We start from the raw sequence: 17,316 nt of genomic DNA on the forward strand, positions 1-17,316 counted from the left end.
AATGTGCGTATCTCCCAAATAGATGCTCTAGAAACTGAGTCCATTTATTGGAGGAAATGATATATTGTAAGACAAGATTACTTTTTATTACAGTTATCAAATGTAGATTAATCTGAACTCACATACAAACAAATCAAGCTTTGTTTGAGTGTCTTTCTCCATGATTTTAAACAGGCTATTTTAGTGTTGTTGGGCAGTTTCTTCCATCATTTACTAAATAATTACAAAAACAGATTAAATCTACAACAGATTTAAATAAGTGTAAACAATTGACTAAATACTAAAGAGAAAAGGTTCTAGCAGAAAACTTACATTCACAGGTTACTGCTAAGAGGAGGAAGGTTTTTGTTTTGTTTTTTTGGTACAAAGAAATAGCTGTGCAAGATATGTTGCAGACACCCAGGAATGTCACATTCCTAGATGAAGCTAATTTTGTAACATTTCATTATAAAAATTTACTTCTGAAGAATTCATCTGGTCCAGCTGCGTAGTTGATCCAAGCTGTTCCTCATCTTGTACTTGAAGGCACGAAACTGCTTCTTCAGGCATACAATTTCAAGTCCTTCTCAAATTCAATGTAGGTTAAATGGACATACCATTACTGATTTCACTCTGTGATCTGACAGGCTTCCTGAGAAAAGTATGTAGGTATTGAGTCCTCCTTACTGTGCTGCATCACTATGCCTCCGAATCAAATTAAATCTGCCACTAGGATCAGGAATGTACCATTTTTCCCAAACATCTGCAAAGGATGCAGTTCGCCCCCAGGGTTTGAAATGTCCATTCCAGTGGAGTAATTTGGCAGCTTTCACAAACTGTGGCGAGTATCTTTTGCCAGCACTTGAACCTTTAAATTGAGTAACACAGCAAATTTAACAAGTCATGCAGCAGAAATAATTGTATCTGCAGTTTTCAACGACAGGTAGAACTAACTCTTTGATAGGTTGACTAGTTTAAATTTTTATCAGAAATGTTTTGTTCCTTTCTCACTGCTCACTACCCTCAAAATTGGACATAAAATAAAACTCTGTTTTAGAGTCCTGAAGGCCATAACTGAAGCCAACAAAATCCTTGCAGTAAACTAATCACTAAATGCATATTGAAATTCCACAGAAGTTTCAAATATATTCATCAATGTCAGCCTTCTTAAGTAGACAATAACAAGTTCAATGAGACTCTCCCAGAGGAAACCAATCACTTCATTACAGCAGATTAAAAACATCCTGCTAGTGGATTTTCACTAATACAACCAGGGTTTCTCCTCTCCCCTGCAGGTCCACAGAAGCCCTAAAAAATAATTCCATAGATTCAGAATGTGCATGAGAAACTGCAGGGGAGAGAAAATTGCATGCTCCCATTTCATCAGTGGTAGGTGCTACTTGTGACAAAAGCATTCTGTCCAAAATCACTAAAACTAGTACTAAAGGGGGAAAAAAAGGATTATAATCCCAGCCAGTTTGATTAGTCAAATTAGCTCCAATTTGATAATGGTGCAGTATTAATGTAAAATTGGTTTTTTCCCCCCCTCTACTTACCAAGATGACGAACATTCCACATAGGGTCAATCTTTGAATGCCGCTTGTAAAATACAATTAGTAGAGGAGGCGTAGTGATACTGCCAGCAAGAGTCCTGCTATATATCTCTTCTCTGGTCAGTGATTAAGAAAATGCAAATTAACCAGCTGAACAAAAAGCATAATTATTAACAAGGAAAACCATTTTCATAGATACATAATTTGAATAGATTGCAATTACTCTGTTTTTAATGTATTATTCACATGTTTGTTTTTGCACTTTTTAATAAATATTTGATGGCAAGCTCTTACTAAGGCAAGAACTCATATTCTTGACAATGAGCTAGAAAAATGCAATAAAGGAATTGAGTGATAGCAGAACACAAGAAGAAAATCAGTTTCAAATAAGAGATCCATGTGGGGGTAAACTTGCCTAAGTCATGAACCCACTGGTTAGCCCTTGGTGCATGATAGTTGGAGTAGGCAACATAGTATGGTCTAGTTATTTTGACTGCCAACTTCTTTAAGCCCAGTCAACCAAGCTAATGCCAAAGAACTGTTTGAGTTGTAAGGCAAAACGTGGAAATAATGTTACCTTCCATTTCCTTAAAGGACAGTTTACAAATACGTGAAGTACTTTAAACAGTTAAAAAACACAACTATTAAGTAGGATTATTTCTAGAAGAAAAACTAATGGAAAAGTAGATACAAGGAATGGCCATTCCATAGCACAGACCTGGGGAAAGTGTTGCCTCCAAATGTGGCTGGATGAATGATGGTGAGGGATGCAAGAAGTTGTATTTCAGCAAGAAAATATATGTTGGGAGTAAGAATTGAAAGGAAGAGAAGGAGGTAGATTGAGAGTATGAGGTGGGAAAGATATTTAAGAAACCAGATACCAGAACATTTTTATGTGAAGAATTGCATTTTAAAATCATTGGTACTGAAGATCAGGTGTCTAAAGCTGACAGAGAAAGTGATACTGAGTTAATGTAGAAAATAATAGCAAGATAGGAATATAGTGGTACATACAATAGTGATTTTAGCAACTGCCTAGATTTGTTTTTCTCAAACTATTGTCCTTCTAATTATTTTGGACTGCAACTTGCAGAATTTTAGGATGCCTAATAGACAACAGGTTGAGGAAGACTGATAGGAAAGACAGAGACAATTCTTCAGGGTATTTTTTCTCTTCTATCTCCCCTTTTCCATCCTCACATACAATTCGTCTCAATCTTCAGCTATCATATAAAAAAATCGACATACTCACACAACATTAAGTGCCATCCATTTCTCCAGTTGCTTAGTAACATTTTGTATTTTCCATTCTGTTAGATTTGCAACAAAGACACCTGGATTGAAGGAGCAGGTGCTTGCTTTTATGGACAGCTTCCGAACCAATTCTTTTTTATAATCAAGAAATCCCATGTAATTATACTGAAAATAAATAGAAATTTGGCCTCAGATTGAGTTTTATTCCTGCCCTCCACTCCAAAGACTTCCTCAGTAAACATGCTTCCTCTCTGCAGAAAACCAGAAAGCTGGACAGAGTCTAAACATCTCCAATTATGTTAGGTTATTTTAAAAAATACATTAATGTGCAGGCACCATTGATAACTACTGTGAAAGCAGGAATTTATTACAAAGTCTATATGGAGCATCACGCAAATGAACTTACACAACAGGATTTCCTTTTTTCCCCCTCCCCCGTTTTTTTTAAATCTCATTGAGTCAGACTTGGTTTTGGGTGATTATATGCACATCTCCATGTTCTTTTCTGGGTAACAATATGGAAGTAGCCTGCCACTGCCTTTTTCCAAGTTGAAATGTTTGATCTATCTAGGCCTTGGATTTCCTGAAGTCTCACAAGTACTAGCCAGGTCTAGCCTGATTAGTATTTTCAAACCTCCAAGCCTTCAAAGCAGATAGGAGGGGGGCTGGGTATAGGGGAAATTCTGCCTACAGTTTCTATGTCCCACTGTCCACTTAAAAATAAAAATTATCTTCCTACCCAGTATATACAACCTGATGTACAGTGAGTCCTCATTTAGTGACTGTTTACAGTTACAACAGTGATGAAAAGGTAATTTTACAACCAAGCCTCGCATTTACGACCTTCACAGGTCTGTAAAGCAAAGGAAAGCTGAAGTGAGATCATAAGCACTGTTGCAATTTTGCTTAGCAACCGCTTTGCTTAACAACTGAGTTGCTGATTCCAATTGTGGTTGCTAAACAGACTGCCTGTAGTGGTTAAAGCATCAAGTCTAGAAACAGGGAGATCATGACCCTGGGTGACTTTGAGCCAGTCACTTCTTTCATCCCTAGGAAGCAGGCAGTGGCAAGCCACTTCCAAAAATGCTACGAAGAAAACTGCAGGGACTAGTCCAGGCAGTCACCAGGAATCAACACTGACTGGAAGGCACACAAAAAGAGTAATTTACATATAATTGAAAATAGTTTGTTTCCTTCTTTCTATCTCCTTTTCAGCCCATGGTAAACAAGGTACTTGCTAATTAATGAAAAAGATGAAACTGCTTTTGATTATTTCAAGACAGTAATGGTTCTCCTTCAAAGATGGAGAACAAAAGCATATTTTATAGTACCCTAAAGAGAATCAAAGACTACCTACATAAATAAGCACACATGTGCAAAAAGCTTTAAACTAACGTAAAGAAATTATTGAGGTTCTTTCTGATTGATAAAGATTCAGTCATGAGGCATACCAGCAGGAAGTTACTACTTCTGTTTTTAAAACTTGAAAAAACACTTTGCTAAAACTGGGTACTAAAACCTTTGCAAAATTTTCAAGTCAAGAATGGAACCAGCAAAGTATAAGCATCTTCTAAAAACTAGGGTCCCTCATTCTTCTTTACAGCTGCTTTCACCTGATTTCCTGCTCCACGGACAGAAAACTTATTTGAGGTAGAGTCACAATCATCCGAGAATGCAGCTGCGTGGCCTGGTTGCAATGGAGTGTGGTAAAGTTCAAGGATATCATCTGAAAATGCATCATAGGCAATAAGAAGCTGCTATTGCAAAGAAATGAATACCCACATTTTGTCATTTTAACACAAATGTCTCACATAGTCTTTCCCAATACTTAGAACGTACCTACTAACAGTGATTGCTATTCCAATAAATGCCACGCAAGTGTCAGGCAGGATCACATCTCGTATATGTCTATCCAAAGAGCTCTCTTATTTGGACAAAAACTTATGCGCCACAAAGTAAATAAGTTTTAAAACTGAAGTGTCTCTCTCAGGCAGTTTTGTATTACAACATGGGTATCTACTATTAAAAAAACGTGTTACTTAATACAACAACCAGGGACAAATGCTATTATTTATGGAAGCCATAATCATGCTTCCAATAATTTCAAAGTGACATTTTATTTTTAATTCATATTTGCACACAACAAAAATCAGCTGATTAGGCTACTATGAATTAATACTTCAGCTGGAAATAAATTATTACCTTAATAAAATTTCATATTCAGATATATATGGCTCACCTACTTGTGGCCGCCCATCTTAATCAAATAACTCTAGGCAGCTAACAAGCATAAAAACATAACATCCATGTAAAAACAACAGAAAAAACAGTAAAAGATGCCAGGTAAAAAAAAATCTCAATCAAAGCAAAGCTACAATAACTTTGGTACTGTCCTCTCTATTTTCTCTTGTGTGTATCTTTTTTCTCACTTTTCACTTATATGTATTGGCAATAATGCTCTCTGTTTTTACATATGCTCCATGTTTTCAGAAGGTAAAAATTATAAGTGGCTACAGCCCGGTATTTTGTTTCTAAATGGGCTCATCTGCCTAAAAAACCCGCAGACAAGTAGCCTGGGGACTGATCATGGGTATGCTATGGTCTCAGGGAAGATAGCAGATAACATCCTCAGTTGGCCCACTGGTGAAATGTGATGGTCCCCACTACCATGGCAGATGTTTTATGAATGGGTAAAACCCCAATGGCAACTTTTCCTTAAAGCGCACAGCATATTCTTCAAATGACAAATATGACCACTGGCGCAAACAGTTGGGAGGTCTGAGAACAGAGTTTATTATAAACTAAGTTTTTGGTTCACAAAATATGATTAATCTAAAGCAGAACAACACAACTTTTTTCAAGAACTACCCTTGATCTTTCAGTAAAGTGCCAGAGAACTACACTACAAAAAATAGTAGGAGAGATCAGGATGAAAACTGGGTTTTATTTCTTCCAGTTTAATAAATTTAAATGTAATACATCTCCATAATTTTCCCTTCCTCTATCTTTTGTTGAGGTCTCTGAGAGTCCCTTGGAAGGCTTTCAGGGGCTCGGTATAGCACTGAGGCCTCAGGTTTTAGATCCAAGAGGAAGAGGATGCCTGGAAGAGGAACGTGGAAGTGGATCCCCGAGGCTTAATTTGCCCATGTATCACTCAACCATGGCTTACCGTTGTGTAAATTCTTCCATTAATTAATTGTTTGATAGCTTAAGTTACTAGAATTTCCACAGAAGGACAAATTAAAATTTCAGTACAAGTTACAGGAGGTTTTATATTTCTTTTTAAACTGGAAACCAAAGTTGCTTTGTCCTTCAAACAAGAGGAGCTACTATATTAGCCTTCCCCAAACTACTGCATTCCAGATGTGTTGGGGCTGCAGATTCACATGAACGATATTGGCTATGATTCCTTGGAGCTGTGATCCCAACACATCTAATCAGCACCAGATATGGGGGAAGGTTGATATGTAGAAAGGCAATTTATATGCCCTTCAACATATATAAAAAGCAAAGTCCCATACCTTGCACAATCACATCATCATCCAAATAAATGGCCTTTTCTGCATTGGGAACCCAATTAGGTAGGTAGAATCTTGCAAATGTCAGCTAGAAAGAAGCAAAAGGTGATAAAAGAAATTATGAGATGGCAAGCATTAGATACTTGTAATCAAATCTTTTTGATATACCTTCATATCTAACAAGATTAAGTAGAAGTATTTGGTGCAACCTTGGTGAAAATGATGACATTTCCAAATATTCCTTAGTAAGTTACCGAAGCTGTCCTAACTAAATCAGGTATGCAAAACAGAATCAAGGAAGATGATGTTAGTAATTAAAAGATAACTTTCTCAAAGATCTAATACTTAAGCATGCATGCAAATATAAATTATCAGTAATAGTGAACAAGTTATAGTTACAATAACATAATCAGTAATACCTACTGGTTTTATGGAATCTGGCATCTTTGAGTCTATCTGCACTTTTCCAGCCAGCATACCAGGATCAAAATTCAAAATTCGGTACTGAACATTTTTTAGACTGGTTTTACTAAGCCATGATCTACACAATTAAGAAAGTAATAGAGATATCAAATATTACTGAAATGGTACAAGAATCATTCTTTGAATTTTCTCATCTTGGTGAGTCCTGTGACAATCAGGAGTATGACAGAGTATGGCAATCTGAAGTCAAGTATTACATAATAGAGACCCAGTCTGATGTAGTAGTTAAGGTACTATGCCAGAAGCTGAGAAACTGCGAATTTTAGTCCCACCTTAGGCACGAAGCCAGCTCAGTGGCTTTGGGCCAACCTCTCTCGGCCCTAGGAAGAAAAAAAGGGCAAACCACTTCTGAAAATATTACCAAGCAAATTGCTATAAAAGTCACCTCAATGGGTCAATTTATTAGACATAGAATAAATAATAGTCTATTTGTCATTAAATATAAGAATAACTGTCTTTTTCCAATAAACTATTGCATTTAAAAATCATCCCCTACTAAAATAAGTGGCCAATAAAATTCCACAAACATGCTTTTTACCTCAGATGGTCCACAGTGTCATTCAAAGTGACAATATGGAATGCCACATTGGATTTGGTGTTTTGCTGAATACTGTTCACAGCTGCAATTACACCACCAAGCCTTTCATCAGATGCTGTAATGACCACAGGAATTTCATTTTCATTTTGGTCCACTGTCAATCTTTGAGGAGCTTCAGGTATAAAATCTATCGGCTGAAATCCTAATGGATTTGAATCTGCACGGGAATTATATAAAGCATTACATTTTGATTTACCATGTTGAGTGAGTTCAGATTTTGTGATCTGTAAATCAAGGGTAATGGCAGGATATGTTTTGCAAACCCAATTATGGTTTATTGAATAAGCCATGGTTAAACCATAGTTAAACAAACCCTAGCTTGTGTGATGTTTAAACCAATCTTTTAACTCTTAATGATCAAGTCTGATGAGGCAACAGTTAGTTTGAAGTCACTTTCAGACAATAAGAATTACAGGTTGAAATCATGTCTAATATAGAATCTATATTTTAAATTATATTAAATAATGGGTACAAAAGATGCAATTCTATGACTGTATTTCAGCTCAGGTACCATGAAAATAACCATGCTGCACTGTGACTGTTTCACTTCTAACAACACCTAGGGAGAAATGTCAAAAGGCAGTTTAGTGTAGTGGTTAAGGTGTTGGCTTAGAAACCAGGAGACTGTGAGTTCTAGTCCCGTTTTAGGCACGAAAGCCAGTTGGGTGACTTTGGGCCAATGACTCTCTCTCACTCCAATTCACCTCAAGGGTTGTTGTAAGGAAACTAGGAGGAGGAGGAAGGAGTATTAGTTTGTTTGCTGCCTTGAGTTATTTATAAAAATAATAAAGGTGGGATTAAAAAAAAATCTAAAAAAACAGTAAAAGCAGACAATTATAAGGAACTGCTAATGAATGACAATAATTATTAATGAAGTATGAAATCAAAATTAAAAAGTGCCACCATGGAATATGGTTTTTACAGAAAAAAATGCTTATAAAAACATATACATAGTTACTAATTTCCTACTAAATAAACACTTATACTGAAGCAGTAAAATAGAGAAATGGAAGAATACCTGATAATTCTTTTTTCAAGAGATCACTGAGACCTAGAAAGTTGTGATGCAGCACTAACAAAAATATAACAACAACAAGTACGAGGATGAATATGTTTACTGCAATGAAAAAAGAAAGCTATTGTTAGAATAACATCATCTGAGTATTTTAACTTTTAAAAATCGCTATTTAAGGGGAAAAGTACCTTTTCTTAATGTCATTTTCTTTGGGGATGAAAAACAAAATCTCTTCAAAAGTCTACAAAAAAGGAACATAACTAAGAAAGTGTCCACAAATGTCCAGAGAGATCCAGTAAGTCATAAAGCATCATATTCACAGGTAAATTCAGAAAGCAAAAAAGACGGAGCGAGGAAACAGAGCTTATATCCGCCGTTTCAGTTTTCATTCTCAATACAGTTCAATAATCTGCTTCCAAACTGAAGTTAGGTACAAAGCAATTTTGTCTAGGCTGCAGTCAAATTAGGGAAGGCTGACTTCGTAGCCTGGTAACCCTGAGCTATCCCTATTTGACTCCTTAGAATATTCTCACTTTGCACTGATAATGAGATACGTCTTCACTACTGTCACTGCATTAGGTTTCATAGGCGTATTCTGCAAGCTGCACTTTGCACATTCTACTGACTTACCCTCCTGTAAACCTTTACTAGTCAGGAATCAGGAATCAGGAATCTGATGCTCATAAACATATTAAAAAAGATTCCTGTGAGATAGCTTCTCAATTATCACAGTCAATCTGCAATGCCTATATAGTAAAAGTTATGTTTAAATGAGATGATAGTGTTTTGCTGGATCATAAATTGCAGGGTTATAAAATGAACATAATCAGGGGCACCGGTCACATTTGGGATAAAAACACAATGACTGTGTATAGTTCATATACTTCATTTATCTTGTAGGTCATAATTTGTAATCTTACTGTAAACTGGTTTTTAATTAAACAAGTTCTGGCTGAATATAACTACTTCTATCCTTTTAATTCACATGATACTTTACAAAAAGTCAATGTTACCAAAACTGCAATACTGTATTAAGAATTCAAATTAATGATGATAAGGACAATCAGAAATTGTCCAGAAATTATGTTCTATGTGAAGGAATATTTAACACTGAGGTGAGAAGATAAGGGGAGATATTACAGTACTTTTGAAATACCTGAAAGGATGCCAATTGAACATAAGAAGGCACTGATCATAGCAGCACAAGAACAGGCACTAAGCACCAGATCCACAGAAGCAGAGGTCTACCACACTAGACAGGACCCAAGGTGCAGACTGTGCAGAGAGGCCTCAGAGAGAGTCCAACATATAGTGGCAGGGTGTAAAATGCAGGCAGGAACAGCATACGCTGAACAGCACAACCAAGTAGCTAGCATTGTGTACAGGAACATCTGCACAGTATATGGTCTAGACCCTCCCAAGTCCAGATGGGAGATTCCACAGAAGGTCATGGAGAATAACAGGGCTAAGATCCTGTGGGACTTCCAGATCCAGACAGACAGGCAGGTACTGGCCAATCAACCAGACATCGTGGTAGTAGACAAGGACCAGAAGACAGCAGCGGTGATAGATGTAGTGGTGCCAAGTGACAGCAACATCAAGAAGAAGGAGCATGAGAAGCTGGAGAAGCACCAGGGCCTAAAGGAGCAACTAGAGAGGATGTGGAAAGTAAAGGCCAAAGTGGTCCCAGTGGTGGTAGGAGCACTTGGGGCTGTGACTCCTGAGCTGGGAGAGTGGCTCCAACAGATCCCAGGAACAACATCAGAGCTCTCTGTCCAGAAGAGTGCAGTGCTAGGAACAGCTAAGATCCTGCGCAGAACCCTCAAACTCCCAGGCCTCTGGTGGAGGACCCGAGGTTGAGGAAGACACATTCCACCCATAGAGGCCAGAGGGTGTGTGTGTATGTATACGTACATACATATACGTATATATATTCAGGCAAGGGTTGGACAGCATCTGTCAGAGATGCTTCAATTTGGATACCTGTACTGAGTTGGGGGAGGCTTAAATGCCCTCTTCAAACATTTATATGGTTTGTTCCCATGGTACCTTTCAAATTATCAATATCTGTCAATCTTGGAAGTTCATATTTTAAGATAATTCTCCTTCTGTAATATAAAATTTGCTCAAGATTAGAATCACCATTCAACCATTATTGTTGGCTATTAGGTATCAACCAATCAGGTGACTGTATGGACAAATATCAAGAGCAGATGTTGCTCTTCTGCAGCTATATAACTGCTGCTCTGCAATGCTCTTCTATAGTTTAGTTCACATATATGCATTTACCTGAACTTTAACATGTTATCTCTTTAGTGGGGTTTTTTTCCCCTTTCAGCTATGTAATCCTGCTAAGACGGCTGTAATGTTACTAGACGCACCTTACTGCAGGTGACATCAGTTAAGGATCACAACAATCCATCAGTTAAAAAGAAACTACTTCTACTTTTCGAAAGGTAGCAGCATCCCCCGTTTGCCTTCCAGCCCTTTGCTCAGAGATGTTGGCCACCTGACTAGATCTGCTGCATATTAAAAAGAAGGAAAATGAATAATATCTGCATAACATACAGTAAAGCTTATTATTCATAGCGCATCATCACAGCAGTTAAACCCCCACGGCATGGCAAACAGGCAGCGTCTATTCCCACGAGTCTTACTTGCTGGCCCAGAATAGAGAGATCCTTCTATTCCTCCCTTCCCTTCGCAGAGTCTGGCGGCCACGCGCGAAATGCCAACTCAACAGCAGCTGGAAAAATAAAAGGTGCCTATCGTAGTGCCTGATCGGGGGGGAAAAACCGATACGTAAACAGGCGCGTTTGCAAGAGCGTTAATGCCAAATATGTCTCTATAAATACACCCAATTTTTTTTGTGGTAGAAAGAAAACAGAGAGGCAATACGTTAGACGTCAACTTGACAAAGGTCCCTTTCTCGCGAAAGGAAAGGGGCGGGAAACGCCTCCTGCGCTTGTTGTCATGGTGACGAACTAAGGCTCCAGCGTCCGCAGAGAGGCCTGTGACGTCATGGCGCTATCTGCCAGCCGACCGGCAGACGGCAGCATTCACCGGCGGAGTTGGTTTGTTTCTGGCATGAGTCCAGGAGGGGAGCAGCCCCCACTTCCCGCCCGAGCTGAGTCGGAAATCCAAAACCAATGAGGCGGGGCAAGAGAACGTCGATTCCGGTATGCTCGGGAGCGCCCGCCTTACGGCGCAGAGCCGTCTCGGTCAAGAAGCCGGAAGCGCCCGTTGACGGTTCTTTGCTCGTCTCTTCCGCCTCCGACGGCAACTCGCAGGGTGACCCTTTCCAGCCGCCGGAGAGCAAGCTTCCTCCCTGCAGAGCCGAGGAGCCCCTTTCGACCCCGGAGCCGCCCGCCGCCGTGCCGCTTGCAGCCCACAAGCCCCCGCTGCCCGCTTTCCTCTTGGAGAGCGCTGACGGCTGCAGAGACCTAGGCGCCGCTGCTCCGCCGGGCACCATGCTCAACATCTTCCGATCCATCCCGACGCAGATGGTAAGGCGGTAGCGTCCCGCTAGCGGAGAGAGCTGTGCGCCCTCCTGACTTTGAGGTCGGGCAGGAAGCGGTAAAGCGTCCAGGCACCAAATAGAAACTGCCTGGCTGTCTTCGCTGGTAAGGAGACGTGTCCTAAGTAGAGGCGCCCCAGGGTCCGATGACTGCAGCTGCCGATTAGACGGAAAGATTTTCGGTTCAGAAAACGAAAAAGTCTCGATTGTTCTACGTCCTCTGCCCCCCCCCCCCTTTAAATTATTGCTTCGAGTTGTGTAAAATTCCATACCTAAACGTGTCTGCTCGAAAATAAGCTCTTATTTCGGTAGGATTTTATCAGTCATCTCATAATGTACTTAGTAGATAACTTACATAAAACAAAATTATCAGTACCATGCTAAAATCAGTTAAATATATTTAACAGAATTCTGCTTCAAAAAGGCAAAAACAAACAACATACATCAGCCTTGGAAAATATTGAAATACTAAATTAAAAATATTACATTGATTTAATTTATTAAAGGCCTAGGTAAATAAGGGGATATTGCTTACTGCTGACAGAATATTGATATAGGTGAAATGGGCACAGCTGAAAATGTCCTGTCCCTCAAAGGTCTCCTCTGCTATTTTAATTTAAAGGAACATTTGGCAAAGTTAATAAGTTTAGGTATGAGTAAACTTGAGAAGCATTTCCTCAAACACAAAGATGCATAAAACTATATATATTGCGATTCTTTACAATGTAATCCCTGTGGTGTGTGAGTGCCAGCTCAGTTGGATTTATTGATAGGTAGACAGAGCTTTAAACATCCTATTCTCTTTTGAGGTTTAGTGTTAACTGGGCAGACTAGACTTGTTTCTTCCATCTTGTTTTGCAAATAGACTAGATTTGTTCAGTTGATTGTTTTATTTATTTGGAGCATTTATATGGCCACCCAAATCCAAACAATATGACTCAACGTGGGTGGCTTGATTGATTATATGCTATCATTGTTTTTGATTCCTAGCAACTAGATAGACAGACGGACAAAGTAATTAAATTAAAATACAAAATAAAAATACCACCACTAAAACCAAAAATATTAAATGGTGATCAGACTAAAATTTATCTCCTGAATAAGTAATGAGCAATGTATTACTCCTCTTGACCTAAGTGCCAGGGAAAGGGCCAGGTCTGAACTGCCTTTCTAAAGCCATGCAGGGTTGGGGCAAACTGGGATGGGGAATATTTCCAAAGGCAGGGGCCAACACCAAGAAGGCATGCCTACTTGGGTCTCATGAGGTGACATTATTATTGTTATTGTTGTTATCCACCATCCAAAGTGTGATACGTAAAACATTTAAGCAAGTCTGAATTCGTGAATGCCTTTTACCTAATAAAATTGGGCAGAGCCTACAGTCCTTCCATACAAAATTTCTGTTAGAGTTACCAAAGCTTCTGCTTGTGCTTACATTTGTTCCCTTCTTTCCTTTAGGAGTTTAAGGCATTACATGATTCTTCTTCCTCTCTCCAGTTTTTATCCTCCTATATAGTATAATAACCTATATGGCTGGGTTCTAGTGGTGGTTAATTCTTCCTTGAGGGGGCTGTTCCTCTACCCCTTAGAGGTGTTGGCTTGCCCCCACCTCAAGCCATTGCTGGACCCAATCTAATTGGACAATTTTCATCCAGTATCTAACCTTCCCTTTCTAGAGAAGGTTATTGAGAAGTAGTCACGCAGCAGCTTCAGAGGATCCTGGATGAAATGATTATTTGAACCCCTTTCATCTGTTTCACACCTGAGTATGAGGCAGATACAGCATTGGTCATACTTTTAGATGACTTCTGGCAGGAGCAGGATGGGGTAGTGCATCATCCTTGCTGTACTTGACCTCTCAGCAGCCTTCAATACCATTGACCATAGTATCCTTGTGGACCAGCTGCAGAGGTTGGGAGTGAGTGGTATTGTATTGTGTTGGTTCTCTTCCTTCCTCCATGGGTAGTTCCAGCTGGTGTTGGTCAGGAGAGGTCCTGTCCTCAGCCCCTACTTTGTGGGATCCCAGTTTGGTACTCTCAGCTCCTGTTTAACATCTACATGAAACTGCTGGGTGAGGTCATCCATTGCCATGGTGAGAGGTATCATCAGTACATTGATGATACCCAGAAATACATTTCTGCTTCTGGTAAATTAAGTGATGTTGTTGAGTCCCTGACCTTGTGCCTGGAGATGGTGGGTGTTTGGAAGGGGAACAACAGGTTTTGGCTCAACCCTGGCAAGACTGAGTGGCTTTGGGTTTTCAGGCCTTCAGGACCTGGGAACTTACCATCTTGGGCGCTAGATGGGAAGGCACTGCCCTAAACAGACCCTGTGCTCAATTGGGGGGGCCCTTCTGGACTTATTGAGCAGTGGCAGTTGTGGCTAGGAGGGCTTTCGTGCAACTTTGGGTTGTGTGACAGTTACACCCGTTCTTGGATCAGGAGGCTCTACTCTCACTCACTCATGCTCTGGATTACTGTAATGTGCTCTACATTGGGCTGGCCTTAAAAAGCATCCAGAAGCTGTAACTGTTGCAAAATGCAGTGGTGCAGGCAGTCATGGGTGTTCCTTGATCAGTGCATGTTACATCTCTGCTCCACAAGCTGCACTGGTGGCAAGTTTACTTCTGGGTTCAATTCAAGGTGCTGGTGATGACCTTGAATGTCCCTAGATGGAATGGGGCTGGGTTATTTGAGGGTCTGCCTCTCCCAGGTTACATCTACGTGTCCCGTCAAGTCTGGCAGGAGGGGCATGTTGCAGCTCCTGTCTGCCAGGGAGTTGCATCTGACAGGACCCAGGAGGTGAGCCTTTTCTGCCACAGCACCCACTCTTTGGAACATCCTCATCTCTGAAGTTAGCCTGGCCCCAACCCTGTTGGCTTTCTAGAGGGCCCTGAAGACATGGCTCTGCCACCATGCCTAGGAATCTGGCGGTGGAATGCAGCCTATGCAATGGTTATGTTGTTCATAAGATGGATGCCATTCTCCTGCAGATTGCTTTTTAGGTTTTAATGGTTTTAATTTTTGATGTGTTTTAATGGCTTTTTGTGTTTTTATTATTTATTTGTATTTGTTTTGGGGGGGTTTTTTAACTGTGTGAGCTGCCTAGAGTTGTGTATGCGAGATTTACAAATTGAACACATAATAAATATAAATGAGCTGATCAAAACCAACTAGTTCATTCTCTTCAGTTCTAGCTGAATTAGCTCCAATTAACTAGGCTCACACATTGCACCAAACTGATTTGTTGTGACTATGAATTATTATTTAAGCCACAATGACTGAGTTCACATATAGACCACATTAAATCTTAATAGAATGTGTAAACCTAGCCAGAACAGAAGTATCTGAAGAATTTTACAAAAATCTTAAAGTACTCGTGAAATAGAGGTAAAGCAAAATCTTTTTTCCATCCCCTGGTCCTTTTTAGGCAAAACTTGACAAGCATACAAAACTTTCGTGAGTTGACATCATTACTTAGAGGCAACTATAGCTAGCTGTATCTAAAGATATCACAAAAGTCAAATCTAATTTGACCGTAAATCTTCTTCCAGCAGTGTTGTGTAAATATAGTTCATTATATTTATATATTTAGCAAAGGTAGTTAGAAGTGAACTGTACTCTGACAGCATAATGGAAAGTCTGGCAGTGTACTTATCTGTTCTTTCACATTCAGTAGAAACATCTATTTCTAAGATCTCGTCCTCAAATTTATTTTTAAATGCATTTTCACTTCTTATTCCTATTACCTTATCAGAAATCTTAGTGTTTTCATCATTGTGTAAGCTGTAAGAATTACAGATATGGGGAAAATGTTAGTGCTATTGATTTTTCTTTTTCCACAGGACTACAAAGGTCAAAAACTAGCAGAGCAGATTTTTCAAGGAATAATTCTTTTCTCTGCTGTAAGTATAATAAAAACAGAATACCATCTATATTATTTACACGCGCGCACACACAACACTATCACTGTAAGTTATACATTCATCACTTCTTTCTACTTTTACCTCCTGAAAAGATGCTCATGAGAGGTGAGGCATGAAATACTTGGGAATATTTTATGAGATGTATTAGGGAATAAGCAAAACCCCTCCCCTTCCAATTACTCCAGCAAAAATGTCTGCTGGGTCCTAGTCCTTTTTCAAGACAGCTATCTTTGCAGTAAGAATATCTTGCATATAAATCTATATCTTTTTATGCATGGTGCCCTGAACCATAGAGACTATAAGAGTTTGATGCTTTCTTATGAATCCCCAGTGTGAACATCCTTAGTAACTACTCTAAGTTATTATATACATTTTAAACTGTTGTATTGGTTTGAGAAATAGCCTTGAGTTTTCTTTATTCTGATTTTTGTCTTGTAGGTGATTGGCTTTATTTATGGGTATATCACTGAACAGTTTGGCTGGACAGTTTACATAGTAATGGCTGGATTTACTATATCATGCCTGGTAAGAATATGACTTTATAGCATATATACAGAATATATTCAAAATAATCAAGTTCTGCAAAGGTTGTAGTAAACTGTACCTACAATGCAAGCACACACCCTAAAGGAATAATATACAGTAATTGATTTTTCTTTGGACAATAAATTATCAACATTTTGTTCTATATATTATTATTGCTTTGACATTCCTGTTTGTTGTTGTTGGGTGTTTGTACAATTGACTTTTATCCTGATCTTCATTTGGAGTAATTGCATAGTAATATGGAAATACTATTCTGCAAGATTCCTTAGCTTCCTTTGTACCTAAACTTAGCTGATCTAGCCAAAAAACAAGCATTTAATAGGAGTCTTGAGTTGTCCTAAATTTCTTCTATTACAGCTCACTCTGCCTCCATGGCCCATTTATCGTCGCAATCCTCTGAAATGGTTACCTGTCCAGGAATCTGCAACAGATGATAAGAAACCTGCAGACAGAAAAGTAAAGAGGCATCCTAAAAATTGAAAAACTACATCTTCTGTATGATTTTCTGTCATTAAATTTGCTTTAAAATTGATTTCTCCTCTTCCTTTACTTGGTTTGGTGTTTATGAATCTGACGGTATTACAAAACCTCTGCATACAGTTGGAGAATAAAAACTTCCTATATATTTAACTACATCCATCTACAGTATGGCAAACTTGACGATTTATTACTATTAAAAAAATTAAATATTGGAGTACCTGCATTTAATAGAGGTGTTGCTTAGCTCACAATAGTTTAGCCCAGCAATCATTTTCTAGTACATCCTGAGAGGATTAAATAAGTCATGGAAATAATTATTTTGCTGCTCCATCTACTGCAGTGGTTAAAAGTCTACTACCACTAATTGTAGAAACTTCAAATGTTTAACAATCTTAACTCTAGTCAACAATAAAATAGACCTATATCTTTAAACCAGTCTGTCAGACAT

At 38.9% G+C, this 17,316-nt stretch overlaps 2 protein-coding genes across 6 annotated transcripts; one reads left to right on the forward strand and one right to left on the reverse strand.

Annotated features, from left to right (window-relative positions):
- Positions 1-62: 62 nt before the first annotated feature.
- On the reverse strand, positions 63-11,387 carry GLT8D1 (glycosyltransferase 8 domain containing 1). 5 transcript variants are annotated; one of them, XM_007432376.4, is made up of 10 exons: positions 11,058-11,387; positions 8,589-8,641; positions 8,404-8,502; positions 7,326-7,542; positions 6,728-6,845; positions 6,308-6,392; positions 4,400-4,512; positions 2,785-2,951; positions 1,536-1,648; positions 63-847 (listed from the first exon to the last, which is right to left on the reverse strand). In XM_007432376.4, exons 2-10 carry the CDS (start codon positions 8,602-8,604, stop codon positions 663-665), a joined length of 1,113 nt encoding a protein of 370 aa, XP_007432438.1. In that variant the 5' UTR covers positions 8,605-8,641; positions 11,058-11,387; the 3' UTR covers positions 63-662. The 5 variants fall into 5 exon arrangements, with proteins under 5 accessions (XP_007432438.1, XP_007432439.1, XP_087990201.1 ...); XM_007432377.4 differs by having other exon boundaries at positions 10,969-11,387; XM_088134075.1 differs by lacking the exon at positions 11,058-11,387 and adding an exon at positions 10,782-10,937.
- Positions 11,388-11,534: 147 nt separating this feature from the next.
- SPCS1 (signal peptidase complex subunit 1) lies at positions 11,535-16,920 on the forward strand. The gene is made up of 4 exons (XM_007432374.2): positions 11,535-11,906; positions 15,762-15,821; positions 16,281-16,367; positions 16,746-16,920. The coding sequence occupies exons 1-4, from the start codon at positions 11,550-11,552 to the stop codon at positions 16,866-16,868; spliced, it is 627 nt and encodes a 208-aa protein (XP_007432436.1). The 5' UTR covers positions 11,535-11,549; the 3' UTR covers positions 16,869-16,920.
- Positions 16,921-17,316: the final 396 nt, after the last annotated feature.

Source organism: Python bivittatus, unplaced genomic scaffold (genome assembly GCF_059951505.1).
Source record: "Python bivittatus isolate LINGU-HERP-01145 unplaced genomic scaffold, Pbiv_v1 ctg000080_np1212, whole genome shotgun sequence".
NCBI lineage: Eukaryota > Metazoa > Chordata > Lepidosauria > Squamata > Pythonidae > Python > Python bivittatus.

Coding starts and splice junctions, on each gene's coding strand:
- GLT8D1 (XM_088134073.1), bottom strand. CDS start 9,579: ATGTTCAATTGGCATCCTTTCAG. Junction 7,543..8,403: donor CTTGAAAAAAGAATTATCAG/GTATTCTTCCAT, acceptor ATTCCCGTGCAG/ATTCAAATCCATTAGGATTT. Junction 6,393..6,727: donor TGCCAGATTCCATAAAACCA/GTAGGTATTACT, acceptor GCTTCTTTCTAG/CTGACATTTGCAAGATTCTA.
- SPCS1 (XM_007432374.2), top strand. CDS start 11,550: ATGAGGCGGGGCAAGAGAACGTCGATTCCGGTATGCTCGGGAGCGCCC. Junction 15,822..16,280: donor GAATAATTCTTTTCTCTGCT/GTAAGTATAATA, acceptor TTTGTCTTGTAG/GTGATTGGCTTTATTTATGG. Junction 16,368..16,745: donor GATTTACTATATCATGCCTG/GTAAGAATATGA, acceptor CTTCTATTACAG/CTCACTCTGCCTCCATGGCC.